Source organism: Ambystoma mexicanum, chromosome 7p (genome assembly GCF_040938575.1).
Source record: "Ambystoma mexicanum isolate Mex_15411 chromosome 7p, UKY_AmexF1_1, whole genome shotgun sequence".
NCBI lineage: Eukaryota > Metazoa > Chordata > Amphibia > Caudata > Ambystomatidae > Ambystoma > Ambystoma mexicanum.
The window spans coordinates 649,996,800-650,010,516 of NC_090939.1; the positions used below are offsets into that span (position 1 = coordinate 649,996,800).

Sequence of the window (13,717 nt, forward strand, 5' to 3'; positions counted from 1 at the left end):
GGGGGACAAGACAAACCCCTGCCTTTCTTGAAGGTCTGTGGACTGAAATAATCATCAGCTTTTTTTGTTTTGCCTTCCAGGAATAAACGTGATGGAGACATCAAATTGCTTAACAAAACCGCTCATCAGGCTCGACTGCTGTTTCAACACTCTGTGGATTGTATGTATGGAAGGTCCGGTGGTCAGTGCACATCTCAACCTTGTGCAGGCCTCCTTGCAAATGGTGTCTCTATTCTTCAAATGTGCACTTAATGGATAGCAATTCTTTATTGATGACAGAATAATTCCACTCCGAAGGTGATAATTTACGGGACTAATAGGCAATCGAACGTTACTGTTGGGTTGCCAGCTCATAATGTAGAAGAATGGCTCAGATGGCTTGACCGGTGGCATGCGCCTTGAGGATAAACGGGGGCGTTCTATCAGGATGATGCAGTACAGGAGCTGTTAGAAAAGGTATTCTTTAGGACCTGAAATGCTGCTTCTGCCCAATCTTCCCAACCAAACATCTGGTCCTTCAACCAAACATCTGGTCCTTCTTGAGCAGACAAGTAATGTCCAGGGAGAGACAAGCGAATTTGGGAAAAAGCAGCAATACAAATTTCCAAACCATGTCATTTCTGGAAGTATCGCTGTCCAGAAGAGCGTAAGTTGTATCTGTATGACAATAGCGCTTTCCCCACGCTAACAGGACTTCTAGAGCAAACAAAACCACTGGTAGCGTGGGTTGCACAGTAGGATCGGGAAGGATGGTCTATTGGTGGAGAGTGCTCATGGTCACCTTCACTGCAGATGACAGGCCCTTCAGTTGTCCGAAGACCTTGTTGGTCAAACAGGACAGGTCCTGAAATAATGTCCGGAGCTGCCACAGTATAAGCAAAGGTGAAGAGCACACCTCAAACGTTTCTCTGCCTCAGACAAGGGACCGCAGAGTACCCCATCTGGATTGGTTCTGATGAAGTCTCTTCCAAAGTGGGGTTGTTTGACATCAAAGGTAGACTTTGGGAGGAATGTGGAGTGGCCCTATCCATTCAATGTTGTTCTGTGCATCTTTCTGTTAAGCGAAAGTCAATTTCCATTGGCCTGCTTGATCAATGCCTGTAAAGTAGCAGCCTCAGGCACATGTACTAGTTCATTCTTGTACTCGTCATGCAGACTTATGTAGTACAAGGTCAACTGGGTGATCCCAGGCCATAAGGATCTAGCTGCAAACTACTTGAACCTTTTGAGGGACAGATGAATATGTCATATTTAGTGAAGGCCCCTCCCACGGCCTAAAACCGCCCAGGTGAGAAATGTTATTCACTGAGGCAACAATACCGCCCATATCCCACACATGTGCGGCAAATGATGAGCATGATGTGAGCTAAAGATGGCAAGAATGACCAGACAGATGATAGAACCATACATACTCATCCACTAGACATGAGACACACGTGCACTCAACACGAAGAAAACGCACTAGGTCAAATATGCAGTTATACCTGAAGAATATTAACCTTTGTAACCATAAAGACTTGAAGAACATAACGTAAGCAATAAATAATCTGAATGCAACACAAACGATGTGCGAGTATGCTCACTAACATAGAAAAGCAGCAGTAATGGGCAGCCATCTTTTCTAAAGTGGAAGCTGCATCACGCTTATAAAGTGAAGAAAGGGCCTCAAGGTTCCACAAGAATGAAAATGCTAAATAAGAAAGTGAAGATCCACGCAGAACTCAGGCAGTAGCTTGAAGCCATAGCCAAGGTTACAAAGAATTTAGGGAGGGTCTGCACGCTGCAGAGAAGACACCTGATAAGGACTCCCAGGATGCAAGAAACATACTCCCAAATTAATAATGTCAAAATATCAAAGATGACATCACGTGATATGCGAAGGAAACTGGGTTTGGAAGTTACTCCCATCAGACTGCCCTCTTCATTAACATGCCCAATGAGTACTAAGATGATGGCTAGTATGATGTCACTTTTGGAACACTGACCAATCAAATACACTGATGTATTAGATTATAGAAATTATGCTAACCTCTAAAGGAAGTGGTTTCAGATCTATAAAAGTCCAAACTCTTAAATTCTAGGGACATTCACTCAGTTGCTCACTGACTGACGGGCTGATGGAAGGAGGAGAGAAATGAGAATTGATAACAAAAGAAAGGAGAAGGGAATAGATTGCTTTCCCTTGCACCCATTTTTGGATGACAATCAGCGCACTGTAAGAGAGGCCTGCCTGTAGTTAAAGATCTATGCCTCATTCAGTGGAAGAGATAACAGACATGCCCAAAACACAAAGAAGGGAACCAGACTGTGGAGGGCTGTTGATCTCATCTTGCTGACTGGTGTTCATCTGCTCCAGAGGTGGGTCATTGAACTAGTCCTTAAGAGGATGCTCACCTGATTTGTCAGAGAGCCAAAATAAATTCCCAAGTAAGTACAATATTTAGGGGAAATAATTCTGAGGGGAGCGATACACTGAAGAGAAATAGATGTAATCTCAGCACTTTTTATTAGTGAAAATACTGATGGGACGGGGTATGTAAATTGAATAGGCATACTGAGAAATTAATAGATATGTTAGAAGTGCATGCAATCTTTGGATCAAGGAGGAGGCATGAACATGATCAGCAGGTTCCCAGGCTCTATCACAAGGGTTGTACTCCTTCCGTCCAGTTATTGAAGCACCCCTGTGGTATCGGTAGCCGCAGATGTCAACTACCTCATATTCTGGAGCACCATTACTATCACAAGAGGAGGTCTAAGACCAACAACCTTGTGTATGTCCCAAAAAGGGACGGAGAAGGGAACATTGAAAGTATCCTGTTCCAAGAAGCAGGTAGTTGTGATTCATAAGCCACATGGTTCACACATCAAAGTACTTGAAAAGGCCCAAAATATCTTGTGGCCAGCTTGGAAGGAACGATATGTCTTGGGAGGGATTTGGAAGCTAGCCCTATGAGGTCTATGACAGAAAAGGAAGGAGCATAGAACCTTTGCTTGTCAGCAAATATATTCATCCTTTCCTGTGCTGAGAACAAGTGGTCTTTCACAGCAAGATGTATATTCTGGATTTCCAACAACCATTTATCTGCAGTTGGTACTAGGGTATCTGCTATTGGAGAATCAGGAATACACCAACGATGGAAGTTTTACTAAGCAAAGAAGGGAGAAGTACCAATTGATGAACGCTGATAATTGTTGGAGACAAATTCCACTGTGGGAAGCAGTGTTACCCAGTTGCCACATGAAGCTGTGGAAAAGCAACACAAGTATTGTTCAAGCACCTGATCAATCCTCTCAGTGTGTCCATTCGTTTGTGGATGGTATCCTCAGGACACATCTCTACCGATATTCAGGGCATTTCATCCTTGACCCCAAAAGTATGGAAACATATTGTTGTCCCCGGTCGAAAACAATCTAAGAGGGAAATCTGTGTAGTAGGAATATCTCACACAAAAATATTTGTGCCAATTCCATAGGAGTTGGTAACTTGCCCAGGATGTATGATGTACATGTGTGATGTATTGATAAATCGATCAACTGTCACTGTGACGACAGTCTTTCCATCAGAGTGGGGAAATTCAATAATAAAAACAGTAGATATTTCTTCCTATGGCTTGGTGGGAATAGGATGTGGCACCAGTTTGCTGATAGGTTGTTGGGGTATAATCTTATTTTGAGCACATACCAGACAGGTTCTGACATGTTCAGCCATTTCTCGTTGCCACTTAGGCCACCAAAAGTATCTAGAGGTGGCCATCTTCGTATTTGCCCTGCCCATGTGCCCGGTGACTGGATGGTCATGAAATAGACGCAACACTATTTTCCAAAGGTCATAAGTGGGAAGATACACCTTGAAGAGAAATCCCTGCTGATGGTATAATCCAGGGGAAAGATTATGGTGTTCTGGACATTGTCTGGTGTCTCAGAGGACTTGATGAAAGAAAGAATGGATGACGAAGAGGAGTGTCTTGTTCACCATTAGCTTTTCAGGTTCCACGGTTAACTTCCTGGTGTCAGGTTCTTTCCAGGAAAGAGCGTCTGCTACCAAATTAGATTGTCCTGGGTTATAAGTGATCCTAAAGTCAAATTGGGCAAATAAATACACCCATCTGGCTTGTCTGCTGTTTCCGCATTCAAATTGCTGTACGGTCTGAAAATTCCTGTGGTTGGTTCGGAACTGTACACAGTGTTTAGCCCCTAATAAGAGATGGCTCCATTCTGTGCAAGACTGCTTAAAAGCTAACAAACAGTTCCTTCTGTAGAACGGAATAATGAATTTCACTAGTCATGAGAGATCGTGACATGAAAGCAATCAGATGTTCGTGGTGTGGTGCTGCCAGGGACTACGCCAACAGCACTGCCTTCTGCCCTATGAGGATGCAGTATGGCTTCTTAATTCACGGAAAAGACATCTAAGAACGTTTCATATTCTTGGGGTAACAGATTGATGTTAGCCATGGTGACATGTCCAGTCTTGTTTAATTTGTTTAGGATTTTGAAAACACTGTCGAGTACAGGAAACTGGATTGAGCATTTACCTGGTTGAGGTGACTACCTTAGTAGATTCAGTGATATGTTAGCTGACTCTGGTAGGAGTGTGCATGCATGGTTGTATGCAATTGACCTAAACCCAGGGTCAATGGAAGAAACTGCAAATGGGTTGTTTTAGCAATACTCCATGCACTCCTTAACTCCTGATAATTCTAAGTTGTACTTACCTACAATCCTAAGTGGCCCACATCAGTCTTTCGCCTACTAGATTCTTAAGAAACCATTCTCCAAACAACGCTAATGTTCATTTTGTATTCTCCTTCATTTAATGTGTATTAGTTACACATAGCCGACACGTGTTTCCACCTGGTGAAGGTCTTCCTCAGGGCTATTTACATTTACACATTTGTTCGAAGCCACACATTGCTTTGCAAACTTTTATATTATTCAACCATAACCCAAGTGTCATATATCCCCAAATATTCACCAAAAGTGGGATTTGTGATTCAATAAAAGGTTACATGGCTATCAGATAAATGTGCATACAAAGCATAACCATCCATTTGGATATTTGATTGACCAAGTCGAAAAATCACATACAATAAGCAAAGATTGATGATCATTGATGAGAAACCAGGGAAGAGGGAAAAGCCAGAGGGAAAGGGAGAAATGAAAAAAATCTCATTAGTGTGCCGCTCATATCCTCTGTGCCTCTCTTAACCACACCTGTTCTGATATTCAGTTGAAACAGTGCCATACACGACCCATGTGCATCACTACTCCTCAGCGTATGTCTATAGTGATGTCTCATTTATATTCTATTGGAGTACATTATAGGATAAATTCTCTGTTAACATGCCCAACTAAATGTTTTTTGCTAATCGCTTGTAACTGTTCCTAATTGGGCGTGCACTTGCATGTTTACGTTACTCTCAAAGTGACGTTCCTAAAGCACAACAGTCGAGAATTTGGCACCCATATTCAAGTTGACTAATAGGGCCTAATTACAACCCTAGCAGTAGCCCGGCGGAGTTGCATTTTTTCCGGTGCCCAGAAATGGGCAATTACCGGGTCATTATGGCCTTGCCATACCATGTATTTGGCCACTCCTGGCTGGGCGCCGGAAAAAATTCTTCCCCATTCCCGTTGAGCCCCACGGGCTCAACGGGAATGGGGAGGCCGGATGCACAGGTACTGTTATCAACAGTGCCTGCGCATCTGGAATGCTGTGCTCCCGGGTGCCTTTCATTCCGCCAGGTCAGACCTGACGGAATGAAAGGCACCCGCAAGCACAACTCGGAGTTTGCCGGTCCGGATACAACGGTACCGGCAAGCTTACCGGTACCGTTGTATCCGGACCGGCAAGCTCGTAATGAGGCCCATAGTCATAATCCTGCACCCTGTGTTTGCATGCAATTTCAACCCTCAAGTCTTCGTTAAAAGTCCTTAGCAGGAACTCTGATAGTCTAATAATGTGCTATATCATTATATCTATGATTCACTGGCATTCTCAAAATGTTTTAAAAGGCATACCTTATGATTATCACTGCACACTCCTCAATTGCAAAGATATCCTGCCCTATGTAATAAATTATTGGATATCGCGTGTTTATCATTAGTTCTGCTTCTGCAAAAAATTCACATGTCTAAATGGATGCATCACTGATAGATTACCACATCCATGTCATTCATTAGTATCCCCTCACCATGTATGCGTAAATACTTGATATTCAAAGTATCATGGTCGCAGGTTTATATCCCCAAAGTTGATAAAGTTTGCACTTCCGCAGTCAAGGCTTGACCCGCGTCCATCAGACCCTGTACTTGGTCCATCTCGGGCTGGTCAGTGTAGCATCACAAACTGTCAGTCTTATGAGAGGCAGATGAACTTACCACTGTCTTGGGTTTTCGTCATGGTTGGAAAAGATAAGGCCGATTTCTAGATGAGGCCAGTCTGCCACCCTCTGTGAACAGGGTAGACGAAAGGGGCTTACCAAACACCGACCGAGACAGGTTCAAACCCTCCAGGGAATAAAAACTCCTACCAGGAATCTTGTGGTTTTAAGGCAGGCAGTCAAGCAGGCAGGCAGGCACGCCAGTAGAGCAGGCAGGCAGGCCGGTTGAGAAGTTAGGCAGGCCAGTTGAGAAGTTGGGCATCTTCTGAACAAACAAAGTATGCAAGGAATCCAAGGGCCAGACTGAATGAGGAAGAATAGAAAGGAGTGCAAGGGGAGTAGGAGTGCAGCTGGGATCATGAGATGTCAAGGAGTGGAACAAGGCCACAGAACGGAACAGGGAAGACTGGAGAAGCAAGTGCTTATGAGCGCCATAGCAACCTAACGAGCAAGTTGCGACACAGAGATTTCAGAGTCAATGAAGAATTTGAGTCGGCTCCATCCAAAACGTCACGATTTATTTATGTATTTGTATGTATTTATTTTTGCATTTATAGAAGCGCACTTAACCCAGGGGTATCTAGGCGTTAGTTACAGGTGAGCATAATAGGTGGACAAAGTCAATGATAATAAGTGAGAGAGAGGCAGTTAGTTAAAAAGCCATGATATTAGATGTTTCCTGAAGACACTGTAGGAGGTTTCTGCAGGCAGGGAGAGTGGTAACGAGTTCCAGAGCATGGCGGCAGTGACTGGGAAGATAGAGCCTCCGGCTCTGTTATGCTTGAACCTAGGAATGGTGAGGCGGTTGCTGTAGATGGAGAGCAATGGTCTGGTGGTAAATGGTTTTGTGAGTCTCTGTGAGACTCTGTGAGTCTTTGTCTCTGCATTCGCGAAACAGCGGTGGGTGATTTTGAGGATTTTAAATTTGATCTTATCCCTTATGGTGAGCCAGTGGACTTTTCTTCTTGTGTTTGAGACACGGTTATGCTTACTGAGGCCGAGGACAGCACGGAGTGCATTGTTCTGGATGATTTGTAGTTTGTTGAGGTTCCTTTCGGTGGTGCCTCATATGAGTGTGTTGCAATAGTTGAGTTTTGAGCCAATGATGGTGCGAGTGACAGTGAGGCGATTGTCAATGGAGAGGAACGGTTTGCTGGCATTGATGAGTTTGGTGGCATAGGCTTCAGATGAGGCGATGGCAACGATGTAACGTGACATCTGTTCTAAGCAACATCTAGACCATTACAGATGCCTTCTGAATACAGCATGGCGTGCCAAATGGGTATTACAAAAGCGCCTGATACAGTGTTCTGTGACACACTGAAGAAGAATTCTGGGAGTCAAAAGGATATCTCACTTTGTGCATACTTAGAAAAATAAGGTAATCAAAGTAATTTCCTGGTTACATCACCAAGCAGAATCCTCTTATAAGTGTTGAAACACTCAAGATAAAAGGGAAAGGGCTACTAACTGCTGCCCGCTTTCCCGCCTTTAGGTTGCCCATTGAAAATGAAAAATTTACACTTTTACGAATTAATGCAATAGAAACACCACTGAAGCAAATTTAGCAAACATACACTTTCATTTTGTAAGTGATTCATATGTGGGAATATTAACTGGCTTGTTTCGATTTCTAGAACACTGTTTGGAATTCTGACATGTCCACTGAGTAATGGGGGGGTATCTATTTTCAATAAAGGGGAAGTAGAGAGACTTATATAGGCAAGGAAGTTCTGATTGAATTTGGTTTTTAACAAATGAAAGCTTTATCCTGGACCCTCATGCATTTTTAATCCATGGTGCATGTGCAGTCTGGGTAAATATGGTGATTTGTGTGTTTCTACGAAAGCCTATAACTGAGTTAAATGTAACAATGGAAAGTGATATGACCAGTGTATTGATCTTTCTTATTCAATTATTTCTATTTATCAATAAATAGACCTTCTTTGCAACTCTGTGTTTTTCTTGTCCTGAAAGTGGAGGGAGACTGTAGGGAATCAATACTGTTAAACTGGGTGTCCCTGGTTCATAAAAAGAACTTTATTAAGTAAATGAAAATTGCCTGTGCCTTATTTGGGTTGAGTGGAAAATTCCCCTGAACTAGTTGTCACCCGAATAAATCATCCTATAAAACAAAAGCACAAACTTGGCCTGGTAGAAGGATCATGCAAAAGTAAAAAATCCATTTAAATAGATGTATCTCCCAGAGTTTTTGGGCCCTTCCTGCCTAGGCCTACATGCATTTGATGAAAGCCCACCGTGTAGTGAAATGCTGTGCATGTCACTGGTTATCGGGGATGAGAGCCGGCGTTACTCACATCCTGGGGCACTAACGCTAAAATATATTACTTTGCAGCAGCCATTGGTGGATGTCTCTTTAAGGTGAAGTCAGAGTCTGCTGCCATCAATATTCTCTAATTATGCTCCCAAAATCCCTTGTTCACAAACATCGGATCAGGAGCACAAGACAAACACATAACCCTGATCTTGTGCCGTTCCCCTGGCAATCAAAATAATTGATCTCACCCACAGATCTTCTTGTGGTTCCCCAGAAAAATTAGACCACATCTGCAGGTACACAGCTCTAATTAAGGCATGCAGTACAAATTGCCAACTGCTTGTGCCCAAATTAACTTGTAAGGATTCATCAAGAACTTTTTGACCAATTTGTTCTATTAAATCAGATTTTAAACCACCCTGCTTGGCAAGACTAAACCACTGCTCCTATTGTATAGCCAGGAAGCGTGATAATATTAGGAGTTTTCACACCTCTTTAATCAAAACCGTTTCTCTTTAGTGAGAAACACTCTGTGGGCCATCCAGTTATAGATCTGTTTACTGTTTACTGAAGGCACCCATTCAATGTTTGGAGTAATGCGTATTGGGTTGGAATTGGGATGGGCTGGAACTCAAAGGCATGCAAACTTCTTCGCATTTGGGAATTTAAGGCACTTTGTATTGTGCATCAGGCGCTTCATGGTCTAGGAGCTGAATATCTGTGTGTCAAATATTCTTGCTATTTCCCTCGACGCTCCTTGAGATCTGAGTCAGCGGGCCTGCTCTGTGTACCATCCTTTTGCCATTCCCGATTGGGTGGACATACTTTTACTGTGGCAGCAGCACAGCACAGCTATGGAACAAGCTTCCTGCTGAAATTAAAAAGATCCATAACCATCTGGTCTTTAGGAAGGCCTCAAAACCTTTTCTTTTCTGTAAAAAAGGTTGGTCGATGGCTGGTGGATGTCTGCTGGGATGTACCTCTCTCTCTACAAGCATGATGCCTTCGTGCGACCGTGCACTTTACAAGACGTCATAACATAACATTTGGGAACTGCTGCCTTCCCCATTATAGGGAGTGACAATTTGGCTCAGAACCCAACTAGATTGTACTAATGTGACTTCCGTTGCTATAACATTGTTTGTGTAAACTTTGTAAAAATCATAGGTGAAGGGTTAGCTGATGTAAGGGCCCCTCGGTCACTCTGTGATACAGTGCCTGCAGTCCAACTGTACTATAACCATTAGGGGGTACAGAAAATACCTTGGTTGATTTGGTACCCCAACAGCATTCCCTATCCGCAACCAGCTCTATCACCCAGATGACCTCCTGGTGCAGATCAAGATGCTGTTAGCATTTAAGGGTTAACATGCAGCCTTCCAGCCAGTGATCCCGAAATGATTTTACAAACTATGGGTTCCAAAGTCGATGGGAGCATCAAATGTGTCAGCGGGCACCCCTTGCAGGTCCCTGGAGCCACCTAACACATGGTAATTCAGGGCATTCGATCCTTTATTGCCCTGAAGACAGACCTACTGATATCATGGAGAACCCGCTGGTGATGGCTGGGCTCAACCAAAGTCTCTTTGGCGCTCATTTTGCTCCTGGCTGTAATTTGATGGAAGGGAGCTGTCACAGGTGTTGCTAGGTGGGGTTTAGGGGGCTATAGCCCTGGGTCTTTTGGTTGTAGCCCCGGATAGAATCTCAGGGGCTACAACCAAAAGGCTACCTAGCCCTGAGTCCCGACAGTTCCGACATTAGCGTAGCCCCAGATCTTTTCCAGACCTAGCAACACCCCTGGGAGCCGTTAAGTTAACACTGTAATGTAAACGTCTTCACGTTGCCAAATTTTGGCAATTTGCATAGCGGAATGCGTGAACGCTGCCTGCTGTGCACAGGCAGGGTTTACAGTGGATCCTTAACGAGCTGCCTGCTTAATGCTTGCGCGTAAAGCAGGCAGGCTCCATAGGGATGGCCAGCATTTGCACGAGCAGGAAAAAGCATGCCGGCGCACACGCTGGGGCATTTGTATGTCGGAGAGCAAGGGAGGTGGCGTATTGCAAATTGGGTTGCGCGCCTCCTCTCCACCATACAAATGAAGGTAAATAGGGCATGAAGTTAATGGAAGGCGTAAAAGCCATTCATGGAATGAGCTGATAGAATAAACAGGTATTTCTAGTGAAATGACAGCACAGCTGTATTCTGCAGTACTCTACACACAAGTAAACAGGTGTATCCTTTCTTTCTCTATGACAACAGCATTGCTGTTTCCAAACCTCCTCTTAAACACTTTAAAACTTAAAATTCACAACGCGATTGTCCATTGTTAGTTCATATCTTTTCTTTGTTTGCACAGCCGAGGATTTTGCAAAGTTTTCACAAGACAAAAACAACTAGGACATTTAAAAAAATAAAAAATAAAAAAATAAAAAACTGGCCCGGGTGGACGAGGCAGAGCCAAGTATGAACATGTTTAACGTTCCAGGGCGCTGACACTGGGGGACAAAAAAGCCATGATGAGTTATTTGCCTCCATAAATAGAGCTCAGCGTTTCATAAAGCAATTTATAGCTCATAAAAATGACAAAATGTACCTGTCAGGCAGGACTCCGAGAGCAGGTCTCTGCGCTGCTGCGGCCCGCTGCAAAGAAGAGAGGGGAGAGATGCTTATTTTACGATCCGTCTTTAAACTTACGAGATCAAGCAACACATTTCCAGAAAAATAATTTGCCACAAACACACTCTCCCCCCACACACAAGACGTGCACTTGTTCAGAATGGGATTTTTAGGACCAGGCTCGGACTGGCCTGTAGGGCAATAGGTCAATGCCCGAACCAACCAGTGTGAGCCCGTTTTTTTGGTCAAAGCGGGCCACTTTTTTGGATCCTTTGGGCCAGTTTGATAAGTTGCTTCTCCATGCGGCTAGTAGTTGTGACCCGTGTTACTGGATGAATATTCTTTCAAATGCACAATTTGCATCACATTATATCAAAAGCCTCCCCCTTCGGTACTACTCTGTCACAAAAGGAATGAACTGCCAAGTGTATCTGTTGGCCACTTTTTCATTGTTGCCCGAGACAATGGGCCTCATTACACGGACGGCGGTAAGGGTTTACCGGTACCGGTATTTTACCGGTACCGGTAAAACCTTACCGCCTTATTACGAGGTCCCTTTGCGGGTTGGAGAATTTAACGCCTGCTTTTTGCAGGCGTTAAAAACCAACCCGCAAAGGGACCAGGGAGCTAATTACGGTACCGCAATTTGCGGTGCCGTAATTAGCACCTTCCCCATTCCCATTATGCCCTATGGGGCAAAAATGGGAATGGGGAAGGGCAATGGGGGAAGGGGGAATTACCGCCCCACCACCCTTGGAATAGGGCGGTAATTCCCCTTTCCACCTAGGCGGTGCCGGTATTTTACCGGTACCGGTAAAACCTTACCGCCTTACTACGAGGTCCCTTTGCGGGTTGGAGAATTTAACGCCTGCTTTTTGCAGGCGTTAAAAACCAACCCGCAAAGGGACCAGGGAGCTAATTACGGTACCGCAATTTGCGGTGCCGTAATTAGCACCTTCCCCATTCCCATTATGCCCTATGGGGCAAAAATGGGAATGGGGAAGGGCAATGGGGGAAGGGGGAATTACCGCCCCACCACCCTTGGAATAGGGCGGTAATTTCCCTTTCCACCTAGGCGGTGCCGGTATTTTACCGGCATGCACCAAGGTGCTAATAGCACCTTGGTCCACCGCCATCCGTGTAATGAGGCCCAATGTTACACCCCAGTCCGACCGTGTTTAGGACTCATACAAAGTGGCACAGACCCTCCATTTAAAAGGATGCTGCACAACGGGCCACGGTACCCGAGAAAGCGCATACTGGCATGCGATATAAATGAAATCAGGGCACCTTGCTGTTAAGATGTGAGGTAGGGCTCTGACCAAGTACACAGTCCAGCTGGGGAGCCACGTCGGTTAGACCAGGATGCTTTATTACACATAAGTACATCGGTACAAACTCCAGTTAAGTGTAGGTATGTACATCACAGGATCAGGTAGACACAAGTAGACATCAAGGGAACAGACCCACGCGCCCTCCTCTCACTCCCAGCTCATCCCCCCCGATCTTTTCAACTCCTGGCCCCTTACCACCGGAACCGTTTCCCTCTCCCTATCTGTTCCATCTCCTCCTATTCCTCCTTCCGCACTTCTCTCAAATCTTACCTCCTCCAGTTACCATCCTAACGCCTGTGCTGTCTCTTCACGAGAGTCCTACATCACATCCTATATCTTTACTACCTCTCCCTCCCGGTCCAATACCACTCATGTAATGCCATATTGTTCATGTAAATTGTTCTATATACTGTTTTCTGATACTTGACTCACATGTTGTTAATGCTTGTTATGTATTCTTATTGTCCTTATGTAAAGCGCTTTGGTGTAAAGCGCTATATAAAACCTAATAAAATACAAATAGAAATACTCACTCAACATTCTTCTGAGCTGTCTATCATGCATACACCAACATTCCATCAGCATGCACTCCTGGCCAGTGATACATAACAAGACTGACTCAGATTACAACATCTCCCTTCCTATAAACTGTCACACACCACAACACTTGCCCGTGTCAAAAAGCGCATAACATGCAAAGTGTGGTAACATAGTGAACCAATTATAAAAAGATCAGAAAGTGATAAAGTGATAGATGGAAATATTTGAGCAAATTCACCCAAGCTCTGACAATTCTTCTGGGTAGCATGCCACTGGGTTGTTTTTTAGTTAACATTTCCCATGACAGTAAGGGACCAGACATGAGGATGTCAGTTTTCATTGGGCTACATCCCCTCTGCATGGGAAAGAGCACAACCCCAGGGATATTATTACCACGATACGCCAGTGGGGTGCAGCGTCTTAGGAAAGATTTCTTAATTATAGGTAATTTTCCTTGCATGTGGCAACCCCTAAACTTTTTGCTGTTGTTTTACACCCTGATCTAGACTTTGCCAGAGAAGCGCAGCCTTCCGCCGCACTCCTCTGGGCTTTCGCTCCATTCT

At 44.3% G+C, this 13,717-nt stretch overlaps 1 protein-coding gene across 1 annotated transcript in view; it reads right to left on the bottom strand.

Moving 5' to 3' along the window:
- The window catches only part of AFF3 (ALF transcription elongation factor 3), a 2,498,221-nt gene that overhangs the window by 567,253 nt on the left and 1,917,251 nt on the right, over window positions 1-13,717 (bottom strand). The window contains exon 9 of the mRNA XM_069636694.1: window positions 11,258-11,304. Coding sequence (XP_069492795.1) covers window positions 11,258-11,304 — 47 coding nt within the window. The remainder of the gene's footprint in view (window positions 1-11,257; window positions 11,305-13,717) is intronic.